This window comes from Malaclemys terrapin, chromosome 5 (genome assembly GCF_027887155.1).
Source record: "Malaclemys terrapin pileata isolate rMalTer1 chromosome 5, rMalTer1.hap1, whole genome shotgun sequence".
Lineage (NCBI taxonomy): Eukaryota > Metazoa > Chordata > Testudines > Emydidae > Malaclemys > Malaclemys terrapin.
In genome coordinates this window covers 120,403,234-120,420,644 of record NC_071509.1, presented here as the reverse complement: position 1 = coordinate 120,420,644, position 17,411 = coordinate 120,403,234, and the positions used below count along the sequence as shown (strand labels likewise).

The 17,411-nt window shown below is 38.5% G+C and overlaps 1 protein-coding gene across 1 annotated transcript in view; it reads left to right on the top strand.

The window, feature by feature from the left end:
- The window catches only part of LOC128838270 (broad substrate specificity ATP-binding cassette transporter ABCG2-like), a 35,207-nt gene extending 18,386 nt beyond the window's left edge, over positions 1 to 16,821 (top strand). Inside the window, exons 9-15 of the mRNA XM_054030323.1 lie at positions 5,720 to 5,802; positions 6,383 to 6,472; positions 11,190 to 11,314; positions 12,338 to 12,492; positions 13,956 to 14,045; positions 15,711 to 15,808; positions 16,674 to 16,821. Coding sequence (XP_053886298.1) covers positions 5,720 to 5,802; positions 6,383 to 6,472; positions 11,190 to 11,314; positions 12,338 to 12,492; positions 13,956 to 14,045; positions 15,711 to 15,808; positions 16,674 to 16,821 — 789 coding nt within the window. The remainder of the gene's footprint in view (positions 1 to 5,719; positions 5,803 to 6,382; positions 6,473 to 11,189; positions 11,315 to 12,337; positions 12,493 to 13,955; positions 14,046 to 15,710; positions 15,809 to 16,673) is intronic.
- Positions 16,822 to 17,411: the final 590 nt, after the last annotated feature.

Below are 17,411 nucleotides of genomic sequence, written 5' to 3'. Positions count from 1 at the left end.
GCCTCTGTAGATTTTATAGTATAATTGTCTTTGAATTGCAATGATGATGATGATGACAGCAATATTATTTTACATTTTCTTGATGTCTTGACTATCATATTGTGGGTTTGAACTAGGATAGATCGTATTTTCCCTTTTCTTACCTTTGCTTAACATGTACACTTCTGGAGCAGCAAATGGAAGGATTGATAAACTATTTAGAATTGATAGATTAATGACAACAAATACAGTAATATAAATGGTATGCACTGATATGTCCCACCACTACTTTGGCCAGATTCAGCCTGATCCTTACAATGGTGTCCAGTGAAAAGAGGGATGCACAAGAAGCCTTCCCTCCCTCACTTGCATAATCCATATAAGGATCAGGCAGAATTGCAGCCCCATAAAGTGGGGATTTCAGGGACTGCTCCCATGTTACTCCATTTCCAAAAGGGTGAGGAGGGGCAGATAGGAAGCGAGGCCATGGTTCTGCCCTTTTTAAGCACTGACCAACAGTGTTGGACAGCTATGCAAGGGAGTAGGCTTCGCCCTACAAAGCACTGAAGTATTGCATATGCAGAGTCTGCATGCCCGGGAGCTCCAGTACACATTCTATCTGAATGCCTTTTTGTGCTCTCATTGGCCCAGTGCATCTCTGAACTGTGCTTAAATGCACGTCTGCATTGCTCTGCACTGAACTATGCTTAAATGACACAATCAAACCTTTGTGAGCATTTTTCAACAATGATGCAAACATTTTCCAAAAGACTATGATCACCAGCGTATGGGAGATCTGTTCAGAATCTCTCAAGTTAAAAGGTTTTTGGATGTATATCTGTATGTTGATATTATGGATATCCCTAATAATTGGTTTGTAAAAGCTTGATCTTGTGACAAGAATTATACTCTCAAGCTTTATAATACTCCAGGGTTAATGGTCCTGACTTTCTTTCTCACAATCTTTTCTATCTCCCAAACCTCATTAGGAATGGATTTCAAACACATTCTATAAATGGTACACAGTTCACTAAGCTGTGTTTGCTAATCCTCTCCAAATTGGTCTTGATGTGATCCTTGTTTTCCACTACAATTAGCTTAGTGGCTGAATTATCCCTGACATTTGGTCCTTTCAGCAGGTTCTTAGTGATATGGTACCATGTATGAAATGCTTTATAGTGTTAAGACTCATGCATCCCTCATGTTTAACCATGACTGAACTGCCTGACACCATCATTCTTGCTGAGATTTTTTTTTTGCTTCTACATATTAAGAAATAATCATGTACAAATTTTCATCATTCTGATTATGTCATTAAAGCCATTCATACTTTTTTATCTGTTGGAAAAAATCATGTTTCTATTGGCTTAAAACTAACAATAATTGGATTGTTCTGGATCAAGTAGGCTTTAACATCCTTTCTATTGGGCTTTACTGTGAAATAAATTATTAATATGGTTCAATCCCCCCCCCCCCCCCGATCCATTATTTAATAGACTTAAAAATACACCCCTTGTTACAAGCACAAAGTTGCTACTTTAAAAAAATATATTGTTTGAACCTAGCATTTGAAAGAAATAATAGTTTAGAAGTGATTTCTTTTCTGCTTTATTGTTTCAGTACAAAAGTGAAGGAGGTTTCTCTTCACTTCAGCAATGTCTCTGCTCCCTCCTCTGCACTTAGTTTATTAAAGATCCCTTTGTTATAGTTATTAAGCGAGTACTATTTTTGAATATATTTGTTTGAGCTGGAAATATTAGAAATACACATTTTGTAAACCACACTCTGAAAATTTATTTTTTTGTATAAAAATGAGTTTTATTCTCATTTTGGTTTGTATTATGTTAGGAGTTTTTGTTACCATTGTTCCTCATCAGCAGAGCAGGGATACTAGTTTTTATCTAGTATAAGAAAGCCTTTGTCAATCTTAAATTCTCAGTTCTGGGCTCCTCGAATATGAAGATTCTCATGATTTAGTGGCTGAATTATCACCCTACAATCAGTCTGATAGCTCCTAGAATTTCCCAAGTGCCAGCTGTGTATTTAAACAAACATTTGAGGCTCTTTTAAAATAATATCAACAAATAAGACATTGAACAGGCAAAGGGCAACTTGTTTTTAAAGCTGTATTTCTAGAGGGGCTGCCTGAGCGCTTCTTTGAAAGCTAATGACTTTTGTGAAGAAATGCATTTGACATGTGTTGGGGGAACTGATTGAAAAGTCCTATTGCCAAAGCAATAAAGGATTAAAAGATGGAAATATAACTAATGCCAATCAATATGTGTATATCAAAAGTCGAGGAATGTGCTATCATGCTTTGAGAAGGTTTAGAGTTTGGTTAGGCTGCTGCACAGCCATTATGGATCACCTTTTTTGTGGCTTTTTCCAACAGTTTCCTATGTTCAGAACCTGACTCTCTGGTCAGATTCCTTTAAAGTCCCATCCCTTCTTGGAGAGGACTTCTACCTATGCTCTCATCTGGGCCTCTTTCCTCTGACTGCCCTGTACTCTTTCTTTTAATCTCTTCCCTCAACTTGATCACATCCTCCCCAGTTATTCCAGGTTAGGTTAACAGAGTTCTCAGGCTCCCTTAAGCCCTAAACTCAGCCAGAAAGGATTAATCTATACATCCCTTCACAGGTTGATAAAGATAAATGTGTTGATGTAATAGACTTCTGTAAGACATTTGACTTAATATCACATAACATTATGGTTTAAAAAATAAGCACTATAAAATTATTATAGCTCACACTAAATAGATTAAAAACTAACTGGTAGATTTCAAAACATAATTGTTAGAGAATCACCAAGTGGGGTGTTTTTACTGGGATTCTCCTGACATCAATTCTTGGCTCAACACTGTGCAAAAATGTTATTAATGGCCTTAATCATTCATCATGAAGTTTGCAGATGACAAAAAGATTGGTGGAGTGGTAAATGATAATGAGGAGAAGTCACTTATACAGAACAATTTGGATCACTTGGTAAGCTGGGCACAGTCAAGTAACATACATTTTAACAGCGCCAACTGCAGGATCTAGGAACAAAGAATGTAGACTGTATGTATAGGATGGAGAGTTGTGTCCAGGAAAGGCCCCTTAAAAGGACAGACGGGTCATGAATGTGACCTCACAGTGCAGTGATATAGTTAAAAGGGTTAACAAGAACCTTAAATTTATAAACAGGGCAATATGGAAATGGCATTGGTGAATCCATAACTGGAATGCTATCTCCACTTCTGGTATTAAACATGCAGAATGTTCAGAGAAGAGTCACAAGAATGATTCAAAGTGTGAAGATATCTTATAGCTAAGAGCTGCAAGAGTTCAACATGCTTAATTATTGAAAAGAAGGCTAAGAGGTGACTTGAGCACAGACTATAAGTACCTACTCAAGGAGAAGGTATCTACTACTTGTGATTGGAACAGATATCGAAGGAGAGTGGTGGATGTCACTGTGTCTCAATGGGTCACAGGTGACAATACCAGATTCAGGACAAACTGCTGGAAAATAGGGCAGACTCACCCCCAAATTGGTGGTTATTCTTCCATAAGCTATACCAAGCCAGTAACAAAAGTAAACTTCTGTCTCACCACACTGGTTAACAAGAAGTCAGAAATGCAGTCTCATTAGGCATCCCAGCCCTTCTTTCACCACCCAGACACCAGACTATATGATGAGTGGTTATTTAAAACCATTTTCATCAAAGGGTTCTTCTAATCCCACATAGCCAGGTCAATATATAACTCAGATCTTACTAAATAATCGCGCTGTTGACAATCCTTTAGTATCTAATATCTAAAGGTTTATTTCTAAGAGAAAAGAAAGAGGGGAGAGTTAAAATGGTCAAGGAAAACAAATACATACACTCACTGCAAAGTTCTTGGATCAGGTTTGTAGCAGTGATGGAATAAACTGCTGGCTTGTAAAATCTCTGGTAATTTACAAAAAGATTGGAAAGTCCTTGGCCCATTGTTTGGAATGTTCCTTTTAGTGTACGTCCATAGATCAGAGCAGGAAGGAGTCCAAATGGAGATGCTTCCAGGGCCTTTTATGCTTTCTCCCATGTGGAGGGAAAGCTCTCAGTTTTAGTTTATGGAAAAGTACAGGCACAAGATGGAGTCCAGGGTCACATGAGCTAGTCACATGCCCTTGCATGCTTTGATGAATCATAGGAGCAGTCATTACCCCATATTCTGGCTAAAATGTCATCAGAAAGGGGGATAAGCTTTTTCTGTGGCCAATTATGTTAATTAATGGGCCATCAACTTGAATGGTCCATTCACAATGTGTTGGCTAGACTGGATGCCAACTACCTTGTGGGTGTTACCTCAGGAGCAAACACATTTGTAATACAGATATATAGTCAATATTCATAACTTCAGGTGAAAGGATGATATATGTATACAAACAGGATAATCATATTTAATAGATTGTAACTTTTCCATTGATACCTTACATGACATACCTGATATAAGATTTGTTGCATTCATATAACAGCAAGAATGATATATATGGTCATATTATAATCATACATCACAATGAATTATTCATTACTTATAATCTTTAAATCAAGCTTGGATGCCTTTAAAAAGTTACTGGGTTTGACCCAGGAATTTCTGGGTGATATTATATAGCTATGCAAGGGGTCAGACTAAAGATCACGATGGTCCCTTTTGGTCTTAAATTTATAAAACTATGAAAGTATTAACCATAGATATATAGAAAGCAAGTCTCCTTGTAATTTCCATACTATATTCTGCTCTCTTTCTGATTCAGATTAAAGATAATCACAATTTAAACACTTGTCCTGACTGCAAATTCCCAGATAGATACAAATAACCGTCAAAGACTATGTTAAATTTTTTATTTTCATAATGAAGACATCCAGAAGCCCCTAGTGAGGAGTGACTTTTGAGCGGATATATAGACTTACTGATTTTTCTCAAAAAATGTTAAAGCTGGAATTGTTTTATCTTGTTTATATGATCAGTTGACCTCTTAGAATGATTGATGACAAGCTTCTGATGCCACCCAAGAGAGCTCTCCAGGAAGAAATAATTTCAAATTTGTCAGTTTATCTTCCTATATCATCTGCTCTGAGCGTCACACTTCCTTTTTTTCCTGGTGCACAGATGCACTTCAGTTTTTTGTAGATGCTATTCATGTTGCTTTCATCTGCAAGATTCCAGAATGCCAACTATTTTCTTTCATTGCTGTCATAGTTTTCATTGCAGACCTACTTTGGTTACTCTACATATTTTCTATACTGATCTTGTGTCTGATTTTTGAGGCAACAGTGAATGAACCAGATGTTTATTTTCCAGTAGGGAGCATATATCTGGATCCCTCTCATTAAATCAGTTTTAATATCTGTTTGAAGCAATCCTACCATCTTTGAGCTGTACAGTAGCTAGCCATACATCTTCTACCATTAAATTGTTTATAGAAATTGCACAAATAAAGTCTAAGAATTTATTGAAATTTGTTTGAACAGCGATACAAAAATTCTGTTAATGTATAATTCTTGTTGGTTTTAAAATCACATTACTCTCGTCAGAACGAAGAATGAAAATAGAATGTAATAAAATACTGTAGAGTATTTTGTAAAAACATTTTTGTCACTTCACTAATGAGTAACCGCTGTTGCTGTTTAGTTAGGTTATTACTGTAGTTATTATAATTTTCAATTATAATTATCTGAAATAAAATGCAAATTCTTACTTGATTTTTCTTTCAGCTGTGTATTACAACTGGTCTGGGAGTAGTTGTAGGGGCCATTTTCTCTGGAATAAAAAATGATTCCAGTGGCATTCAGAACAGGTTAGTAAACATGGGAACTGAACATTTTAATAGGGCATACAAATCACACTGTATAGTTCATTTTGTTTAGATTTTTACTTAGCCTCTGTTCTTGTGCTAGAGCAAGCAGACAGCTACACACTGTAGAAAATAAATTACATTTTTAAGAAGTATCTGTGAGAGAGGAAAAACAATGTTTGTTTGTACCATGGTAGCATCAAGAGACCATAGACCAGGACCCATTGTGCTAGGCACTGCACAGACACAAACAAAAAGACAGTCCCTGCACTAAGGAGTTTAATAAGATCCATAAGGTTATGTTACACGGAGCAGTACCTAGGGTATATACAACAAAGGGAGTTGATGGACTACATTGGAAGCAGCTTCCGGCTGTTCTCAGCCAGAAGTGTGACTGTTTTCTAACATAAGATCAAAAGGTGATTAGTTCCAGTAAACAGTTAATTTGCTTCCTGCATCTTTATTCCATTTTCATGTAGTAACAGTATACCCATCTCCCTCTGATAAATGTTCTTCCTTCCTCAGTAGCTAAAAAAGCTATTTGCATAGCTAATTTTCTTGCTTTTGTTTGTTCTTTCCACAGAGTTGGTGCTTTATTCTTTTTGACCACCAATCAGTGTTTGAGCAGTGTTACAACAATTGAACTTTTTGTCACAGAAAAAAAGATATTTATGTAGGTAAATCCCTGTGTAATAGAAAGCATTTCATGTTGTTTTATTTGATGCTGTATCAGTTTATCTTTAACTTATACACTAACTGCCCCTTATCTATCTATCAGTCATCTTTAGGGTCTAGTGATGAATTTGTTACTGAAGGCACAGCTTAGCATTTGGTTCGAAGATAGATGTGAACTATCCCAGCTCTTAAGTATGGTATTAACTCAAAAGTTTAATGATAATGAGAATATGAGCATTGATAACTGTCTGCTTGTCATTTTAACAGAAAAACCCAATTATTCTGGAGCTGGAGGCAGAGCTTGAATAGATTACTACCACTTTGTCCCCCACAGTATTACCCCTGATTACTAGTCTCTCTCAACAGAAGTATAGCCCTCAAACCAGAAACTGGTTGTCATTGTTATATGTTTAATAGATAAGGTCAAAAACTCTACTGCCAACTAAGTAAAAGAAGTCAATTTTCACATCTATGATGTCAGCAATCTAGATTTTAGGTAATTGATTTTCACAGCTGAGGAATATGGCATTGTTAAAGTGTGAGAAACATAGAACAACTTTTAAAGCTGTGGTGGTGTTCCTGTTTCTTGACTGATTAGGCAAAACACCTATCTTCAGGAAGAAGGATTGAAGAAAGTCACTGGGGCTATACATTTTTCATGGAGATGTAGCAGTTTAAGGAGAAGCAGACTATAAACAGGATTAGGGGAATTTTAGAAAATATTACATTTTTTTCCCTAGGCCATTCAGACCCTGTCACAGATACCATTTGAGAAGAGTGAGGCTACTATAAGGTTTATTGGCTGGATGCAGAATTTAAATACAACTTGCTCTCACCACAATCAGCTGCTCACATGTAAACTAATCAAATGTTATAAAGTTTAGAGAAACAATTCCTTGATATTTTAAACATGTTTCTTAGAAATGCTTATTCTAGGGCAGTGATTCTCACTCACTATAACTGGCTCTGTGGATGAGGGGAAAGCAGTGGATGTGTTATTCCTTGACTTTAGCGAAGCTTTTGATACGGTCTCCCACAGTATTCTTGCCAGTAAGATAAAGAAGTATGGGCTGGATGAATGGACTATAAGGTGAATAGAAAGCTGGTTAGATCATCGGGCTCAACGGGTAGTAATCAATGGCTCAATGTCTAGTTGGCAGCCGGTATCAAGCGGAGTGCCCCAAGGGTCGGTCCTGGGGCCGGTTTTGTTCAATATCTTCATTAATGATCTGGAGGATGGTGTGGATTGCACCCTCAGCAAGTTTGCAGATCACACTAAACTGGGTGGAGTGGTAGATACGCTGGAGGGTGGGGATAGGATACCGAGGGACCTAGACAAATTAGAGGACTGGGCCAAAAGAAATCTGATGGGGTTCAACAAGAACAAGTGCAGAGTCCTGCATTTAGGATGGAAGAATCCCATGCACTGCTACAGACTAGGTAGTCAGCGGCTAGGCAGCAGTTCTGCAGAAAAGGACCTAGGGGTTACAGTGAACGAGAAGCTGGATATGAGTCGACAGTGTGCCCTTGTTGCCAAGAAGGCTAACGGCATTTTGGGCTGTAGAAGTAGGAGAACTGCCAGCAGATCGAGGGACGTGATCATTCCCCTCTATTTGGCATTGGTGAGGCCTCATCTGGAGTACTGTGTCCAGTTTTGGGCCCCACACTATAAGAAGGATATGGAAAAATTGGAAAGAGTCCAGCGGAGGGCAACAAAAATGATTAGGGTACTGGAGCACATGACTTATGAGGAGAGGCTGAGGGAACTGGGATTATTTAGTCTGCAAAAGAAAAGAATGAGGGGGGATTTGATAGCTGCTTTCAACTACCTGAAAGGGGGTTCCAAAGAGGATGGATCTAGACATGACAGAACAAGAAGTAATGGTCTCCAGTTGCAGTGGGGGAGGTTTAGGTTGGATATTAGGAAAAACTTTTTCACTAGGAGGATGTTATATGGAGATATTTACCTATCTCAGAGCCCTGGCTGGGATGATTTAGTTGGGGATTGGTCCTGCTTTGAGCAACTCTGATTGGAAAGATTCATAGAATCATAGACTGACTACTATACCCCTTTCAGGAATCTGATTTGTCTTGAGGACCCCCCAAGTTTCACCTCATTTAAAAACTACTTGCTTATAAAATCAGACATAAAAATACAGAAGTGTTACAGCGCACTAGCTGGGCCAGATTAACTCTCCTGTGATTTTGTGGGCCCCTTTTTCCTAATTTAAAACAAAATGATCACAATTATGGCATCGAGGCTATTAACGCTATACTAAACTTTTAATAAACAAAGCCATTCTGTGGTTACATTTTAGGCTTAAAACATGTAGAATATAGTTAAGTTAATTCAAAATAGCCTACTTCTTCCCTTAGAACAGCTGTTATATTACTTTCTTTCTGGGAGGGACTTTGGGTGCAGGAGGGGGCTCCAGGCTGGGCTGCGGGAGAAGGTGAGGGTTCTGGGAGCGAGTTAGGTGCAGGAGGGGATTCTGACCTGAGGCAGGGGATTGGGGTGTAGGAGGGGGTGTGAGGTACAGGTGCCATCCGGGAGGCGCTTACCAGAGGCAGCTCAGCAGGGCTCAGGCAGGCTGCCTGCCCATCTGCCATAGCCCCATGCCGCTCCTGGAAGCAGCCGGCTGCTGGCACATCTCTGCATACCCAGGGGGGAGAAGGGGGACAGCGTGTCTCTGTGCGCTGCCCATGTCTGCAAGCACCACACCCGCAGCTCCCACTGGCCAGTTCCTGGGGGTGGGGGTAGCATGTGGAGCTGCCTCCCCCGCCACTTCAGGGGCTGTAGAGACGTGCCAGCAGCTGGCCACTTCCAGGAGCGGCGTGAGGCCACAGCAAGCAGGCAGCCTGCCTGAGCCCTGCTGCGCCCCTAGCCCGAGGCCCTGGGATGCAGCCCCTAAAGCCCCTGCGTTAATCTGGCCCTGTGCACTATTACTGAAAAATTGCTTATTTTCTCATTTTTACCATATAATTATAAAGAAATTGGAATATAAATATTGTACTTACAATTCAGTGTATATTCTATACAGCAGTATAAACAAGTCACTGCATGAAATTTTAGTGTGTACTGACTTTCCTTGTGCTTTTTATGTAGCCTGTTGTAAACCTAGGCAAATATCTAGTTGAGTTGCTGTATCACTGCAAGACTGCTGTGTACCCCTGGTTAAGAACCACTGTTCTAGGGCTCATGTAAAAAAGTCTGTATCCACAGTGCAGTCGGTGGGCTACCACCCTCAGTATCAAAGTCTCTGGGCTTTAGCCTATAGCTCAGCTAGCTCGGGTGTAAAGCACTACCAACTCGCATAAGATGTTTCTGTTTGTGGACAGGATCAACACCTGAATAAGAGACCAAATGAACTCTGCAGCAAAGATAAGCGTAAACAGGCTTTTCTCCATTTAGTCCCAAGTGAAACTCACAAGAGCTGGTCCAAGAAGTAACTATAATCAAACCACTAAGTCATAGTGACCACCAAAATAATTAAACTGAACATTTGTAGGAAAGGGATGATACCAAAAACTAGCACTGTAAACTTGAGCAAGGAGGGTTTTTTTTTTTTTCTTTTTTAATGAAGAAGATAATCAAAAAGACTCTAAAGTCAAAATTAAGGGATAAAAACACTAGACTCAGCATGGAGCCTGCTTAAGCAGTTCATAATTCATGGAAGCGATGTATCTCCCTAACTAAAAGTAGTACCAGGAGGGCAAGAAAAAGGCAGTATGGTCAAATACCAAAGTTCAAGAGGTTATTCAAGCTAAGTAAGTATGAATCAAGAAATGAAGAGAATAAAGAGGAGCATAAACTATGGAAGATAAAAATGTAAGCTATAAATAAGGAAGACTAAGAAGGGTTATGAAAAGCAAATAGCTAAAGACATAAAATCAAAAAAGGAAATATGTAAGTATATCTCAGAATCAATAAATCCACTAGACTGACAGGAAATAAACGGAACAATTAAGGAATATAAACACTGCAAAGAAGTTAAATGGATTTCTTTGCATCTGTCTTCACCACAAAGGATGGAATAGGGTGTTCAGGTCATCCAATCTCAAAAAGGTTACAGCAGAAATAGAGTGGATTCAGAGAAGGTGTCAATGATTTGAGGCACAGAAAGAGTTTCATATAAAAATAGATTGAAGAAAGTGGGATTGTTTAGATTAAAGATGAGATGATTAATATAGTGCTTAAATAAGGGTTGGTCTACACGGGGGGGGGGGGGAATAGCGTAGCTGAAGTCGAAGTATCTTAGATCGAATTACCTGGGGTCCACACGGCGCGGGATTGACGGCCGCGGCTCCCCCGTTGACTGTGCTACTGCTGCTCGCTCTGGTGGAGTTCACGGTGAGCGCCTTCAGGGATCGATATATCACGTCTTAACGAGACGCGATATATCGATCCCGGATAAATTGATTGCTACCCCCCCGATACGTACCCTAAGCTACAAAATAATGAATAAGAGAAGCTCAATCAGTACTCCTATGTACCCTGTATTATAAGGTTTCAGGAGATCTTTAAAGTGTTTGTTAAAATGTAAGTTGATCACTATAGATCATGGCAGGGATTTAGGTGCCCAGATTCCATTAAAATTAATGGCTGTTGGGTGTCTAACTCCCTTAGGCTGCTTTGAAAATCCCAGTCTATATGGCTTCATTGCTTTATTACTGAAATATAATCTGTAATATACATATATATTTCTGTGTTCTAGACATGAATATATCAGTGGTTACTACAGAGTATCTGCATATTTTTTCTCAAAGATAATAGCTGATTTAATACCCATGAGGACTTTACCAAGCATCATCTTCACCTGTATAAATTATTTCTTAATAGGCAAGTATCCTGTAAAAGAAAGCTGCATCAAAATGAACTATGGTCATTCACTCTTTCCTTTGGCAAATAATTCAGTTATCCACAGGTTGTCTGTTTGCACTTCTTCCTTATAGGGTCCTTGTCCCATTTTTTATTTTTTTCCTCCCTTTAGCATAAGCTTATAGAAAACCTTTATTCTGGGAGTAGGTTGGTAAATAGATTGTTTTGAAGCTACTTACTGTTAATACAAATCTGAAGTTAGCTTTTGTAAGCTTTTACACTCATTTATGCATTCCTCCCAAATTCTGTGTATGCCTTTTTAGGATTTGTCTAATCTAATGGTTATGGAGCAAGAGACCCAAGGGTATTAATGAACTTGACTTTTCTACAAGTTAACTATGTTAATAAATTGATTGGACCAGATCTGCTGCTGAGGTAAATTGGGTAGCTTCACTGACATTAATCGAGCTACACCAATTGACACCAGCTGAGGATCTATCCAGTTATTACTATTCATGACAATAAACAATACAGTACCATTGTGTGGCACCTAACAGGGATTAAAGAGACATCATCCCTGTCTTGACAAGATTACAGTCTAATACGATCAAATCAGTAGGACTGCTCACCATGAATGAAAGTAAAAAAATAAAAATCTTGCTCTAAATTAGGCAAGCATAGATCAGAAGGGTATCAGACAACAGAAGGGGGCAGAGAGTAAACCAGCATGCAGGAAGGGAGGATGACCTTACTACTCCTTCCCTGCAGCTGGACTACTTCTTTATTTGGCCTTTTAATTGACTCAGCTTTAGGTACAATGGATATAGGTTTCCATTCTGAATTCCTATTGTAATCCAAGATATTCATTTTCTTTAAAGTGGTGTTCATGCAGTAGGACAGAACACTTTATGGTTGATAATACTCCTTTTCTGCAAATAAAAGCAAACTATGTACTGTGGTACTACAAAAAGGTATGTGCATAGTACACATTAAAACCCTAATCTAGGAAAAGACAGACAGACTTTTTCCACCCCCATTTCTTAGGTTTCAAGCCAACAATTGGAGCCTTCTTTATCATGATGGTTACCCTTATACTGGTCGCCTACACAGCCAGTTCTATGGCTCTGGCTATAGCAACGGGACAAGATGTTGTGGCTGTCGCTAATCTCCTCATAAATATTTGCTTTGTTTTTATGATTGTAAGTGATACATTTTTGTTTTTTCTCTTAAATGTTTGTTGTACAAAAGAAATGCCAATGAAATGCCATGTGTAAGTACTTTGTTTATAGAAAACTATTTATATGTGCTTTGAAGCACATCAGCAGAGTCCTCTGGAATTTTAAGAATACTGCCTAATCCTTCCTCTTGATATCAGATCACATTATGGACACATCTCCTGTAAAGTGAGACAGCTCAAGTGAGCAGGTGTAAAAAAAGCAAAGTGGCCCAGAGCAGTGGCTCCCCATTGCTTTGCAAGTGACTAGTGTTTGAGGGGTACGATTGGTCTCTGACTCCTTAGGCGTTATCACCTCTGCAGAATTACATGACTTGAATAGGACTATTTTGCATGGCCTTGGCAAGTATGGGTGTAACTGCTGGTAGTGTTGCAGGAGGGAGGAAAGCTTTTGGAAGATTCTGTGGAATACACCAGAGCCTAATCAAAGTCCTTGAACTCAATGATTATTTTTGTCCCCCTCCGATATGGATTATTCTTACCTATAAAGAGAAAAATCTATTGGATTGCTCTTCCAGAGCAGATTACGGAGCTTTTCTTTTCCAGGGCGGTGGTCATTTCTGTCAGCTTTGTTTATATTTTTACCCATTGCCTGTCTTGACCAAGATTTAGGCCTTTTATTTCTATAATTAAATCATGTCAGAGGATTGTTGCTGAGGAACTGCTGGATTTCCCCTCTTGAGTTCTTCCTAGTTTAGGATGTCAAAGGTTAGAAAAGGGAAGCTCCAACTTGCTGTAGTATGACTTGAGGGCGATTCCAGGCTTTCCTACTGCTGGGGACCAGAGAAAGGCTCGTGTTCCTTAGGACTCGCCTGCTTTAGGAGGAGGCTTAAGACCTGTGCTTCTGAGTGAAAATCCTTTGTTTCCTGCCAAAAAACTAGTGACGGCCCAGCAGGCCACTATTGCTCCAGGTAGAAAGAAACTGTCCCGAAAAGATTCTAAGTAAACTTCTGCCTCAAATACAACTCCAGTGCATTTCTTCCCTTGCTGTCCAAGACCATGGAACAACTAAACATCTCGCGTAACAAAGGGCCTAATCCTATTCCTATTGACAGGGAGCAGGTAAAGCCTACAGGATCAGGCCCAGATTTAGGATTCTATACTCATCGTGCATGTGTACATTTAACATTAATGGGAATTATTTCTGTACACTGAATAAGACCTGGTCTACACTAGAAAATTAGGTTGTTTCATGCAGGGTGTGAAAAATCCAAACCCAGGAGCCATGTAGTTAAGATGACTTAAGTCCCTTCGTAGACAATACCAATAAAAGAATTCTTCCGTTGACCTAGCTACTGCCTTGGGGGTGCAAGGGAGGGAAGGATGTTTCAAGTGTAGACAAGCCCTAAGCATGTCACGATCTAAAATGACTCAGGACTCTGCAAAATTCTCAGGACGTACTTTTGACTGTTTCTTTACTGTTTGTAGATTTTCTCTGGCTTGCTGGTAAATCTCACAAGCATCGAATCTTGGCTTTTCTGGCTGAACTATTTCAGCATCCCTCGCTACGGCCTGACAGTGAGTGCTACATTTTCTGTGCATTGTGCTGGAAACACCTTTTGAAAGAGATCACCATTATCTTATAAGAAATAATGTCAAATAATATTATTCCAGTTATAATTGGTAAATACAACTTACACAGATAAGTTCTCCCTGTCTCTTTACATTCTCAGTACAGTGCAGTTGGTCTCAGTTTGATATGTATTGTAATACAAATTAGCATAGCTCAAGAAAATGCAATCAATAGATAATCATAAATAGCAGTAGGGCCAGAAAAAGATTACTCGAGTCATCCTGATTCTTTGCAGGTTGCAGAACTGCTCTCCACAATACATAATTAATACTAATCTAACTTAAGTATCTGCTATAATGGTGGTTTCTCATTTGCTCTTAGAAGTATGAACAACTTCCTAACTCCTCTGCATTTTTAATTTCTTACGTTTTCGCCATTGCTTATTTCATGTGAAACTGGATAATTCCCTTACTTTATTGCCATAACATTTTAATAATAGCATGCCTGGGTACCAGTGAGATTTAGGTAATGCTGAGGTGGGGTATTTAAAAACCGGATTATGTCAATTTCAGCAATAGTTACAAAGAAGGGAAAAGAGTGGCTTTCTCCTCCACAACCAGAAAACATAATAAAATCCTGGTTTTTCCGCATGTCTTTCACCTTTTCTATTTAGATTGTAAACTCTTCAAATGCGGGACTGTCTTTACTGTGCCAGGCATATACAAGCACAGAGTGAGTCTCAATTTTAATAAGGGCATCAGGCACAACTGTAACACAAATAAGTACACTCCTTTCAAACGTTTATACAGATTGCTAAAGTGAGCCCAGTAGTGCTAATCTGAAAGCTGTATCCCTGTTGCTGCTGTAGAAGTGGCCTCTTTTGAACTATACACTTATGTCATATATAACCATAATTCAGATCTTATTTTCTGATTTTTGTGACCTTTGCCACAGTCACGTGTCTTAAAATGATTTGCAATCCTGAACGCACTATCTAAAAGATATTCTCTAGTTCAAACAGGAATTAATTTAGGGAACTTCTATGACTTGAGTATTACAGATGGTCAGACTAGATGATCACAATGGTTCCTTCTGGCGTTATAATTATGAAATTTAGTAGAGAATACACAGTCAATCTGATCAGTGTTTTGGAGCTGGCAGGGAGAAAAAAAAAAAGAAGTGGCATGCCTTAGAGGCCTGTCATATAAAATAAATAATTGAAAAAGCTGAAAGGAATAGATATTGTGGCTTATAGCATAAGAGAAATGAGCCAGTAGTATTATTTTAGTTCAGAGACATTTTTGCTCTGTTTCAATGAGTTTCCATCGTGCACGTTTCCCAATAGCACTGTCTGTGCAGCAGCAGGCCCTGTGCCTATGGCAAAGATAATGTTTGCACTTATGTCACAAAGGGGGGTATTTTCACAGTATTTTACCAATACTTTAAATGTGATTATCTGAAAATTAGACTAAACTGTTTTCAGTGGAAGGATTTCTTCAACACCCTAGAAAAAAAGCTTCGATTCCAGACAGTTTTTCAGATCTTGGCTTACAATTTTGATATATACTTTAATGGAAACTTTTGTTGGTTTGTTTAGTATGTAGTAATTTATTAAACCTGCTTAGAGGTTCCCCCTTGACTACCTAATATTTTTGTTTTTATCTTTAAAGGCTTTGCAAATTAATGAATTTACAGGTCTAAGCTTTTGCCAGAATGCCAATGTGACTGGGGTCAATGTAAGTTGCATCACTTCTAGTCCATTTACAATGTAAGTATGCAGTTATTATAAACAAGCTCTTGCAAGGAGCCCAAGTTCCGTAAACTACAAAATTGAATTTGAGATTTTTTTGTCATTGTTTTCCTGGTGCCGCAGCTCCCAGTGGGTCAGTCTCTGGTTTTCAAATATTTGGTGGTTCATTTCAGATAAGTCATGTAAAGCTTAGACATTTAAAACTATTTCAAGTGCTAGAGAAAGTAGAGGGGACAATTTTTAAAGAAAGCATTTGAGAGAACAGGTAGTGATCCTGGAACAGTTTAAGATCTGTTCTTGAAAACCATTTCAGGACATGGCAAGTTTTCCTGTGTAGAAAAGGACCTAACAGAATATTTTTAATGTGTGCTTTATATTTGTAATATTAATTTCTTATTGCATATCTAAAATTGCACTTTGAAGATCTCATAGTTTATTACCAAAGAATAGTGAAGGGAAGAGGAATTTCCCTTAGTCTTGGTACTCTCTGCTAGGTTGTACTCAGCTAATCTCTTCAAATTCTTCACAAAGACTTTTAAATTCAGATTTTTCTTTTCTCCACAATATGCAACATGCTAACTTGCAAAATTTGCTAGCTTGAGGCCCTAAAAAGTATTACAAGTCCAAGGCCTCTTCAGAGTAGAGTAACTATTTATGCAGGCTGATGCAAACTGAATAGCAAAGGTTCAAATTCAGTATTAGAGTTGAGGTTTGAACCTGTTTTTTTTCCTGACACAGGTTAATCTATCCTTGGTCACCATTCTGTTTGTTTGCATTGGACCAAAGCATTTTTCAGCAAAATTATGAAAACAAGCAAATTAAATATTCAGTTACAGATCTTTACAAAGGATTAACTTTTTAAACTTTAATTTGTATTGACTAGCTGCACTGGAGAAGAATATTTGAAAATGCAAGGCATTGAAGTGTCTGCTTGGGGCATGTGGAGGAATTATGTGGCTCTTCTATGCATGACACTAATCTTCTTTACAATTGCATATTTGAAACTGCGCTTCCTGAAGAAGTTCTCTTAATTCAGCTGAGTTAACAAGCATCTAGTATAACACATTACAATGCAGTTTTGATAGTGAATGGACTAAAAATGTTTTAACATTTTCAAAGATTACATTAAAGATTTTGATAACTGTGTTCAGTTTTTACTAATACTGCTTGCTACCGAGCTACATCTATTACAAAAGTCTCACGCGCATGGAGACAGCAGAGGATTGCTGACAGCTTACAATTTAGGCCTGGGATTTCCAGGGACCAAGGATTGCTGTACAAACCCCAGATCAGCAGTAAGGGAGATGTAAACAGAGAAGCATCTTTGACATCCTAAGGTGACAAAGGCTTAGTCTGCATTATTGATAGTGGCAGACAGCTAGCTCAAGAAAGCACTTGAAAAAAATATCTAAACATGTCTACCTAGAAATATATAGTTTAAAAAACTATATAAAGTGAAGTTGGATGAGAATTTAGTTTCCTTATCTAATGCAGATGGGCAGGGCAGTAAGTGAAACTGACTAGGCCTTCAGTTTCCTTTGGGTTCTACCAAAGAAGAGGATCAGTGTGGTTCTGCAGCCATATTTTTTTAATTTTTAAAACAGTACAGGGGGATGGGAAG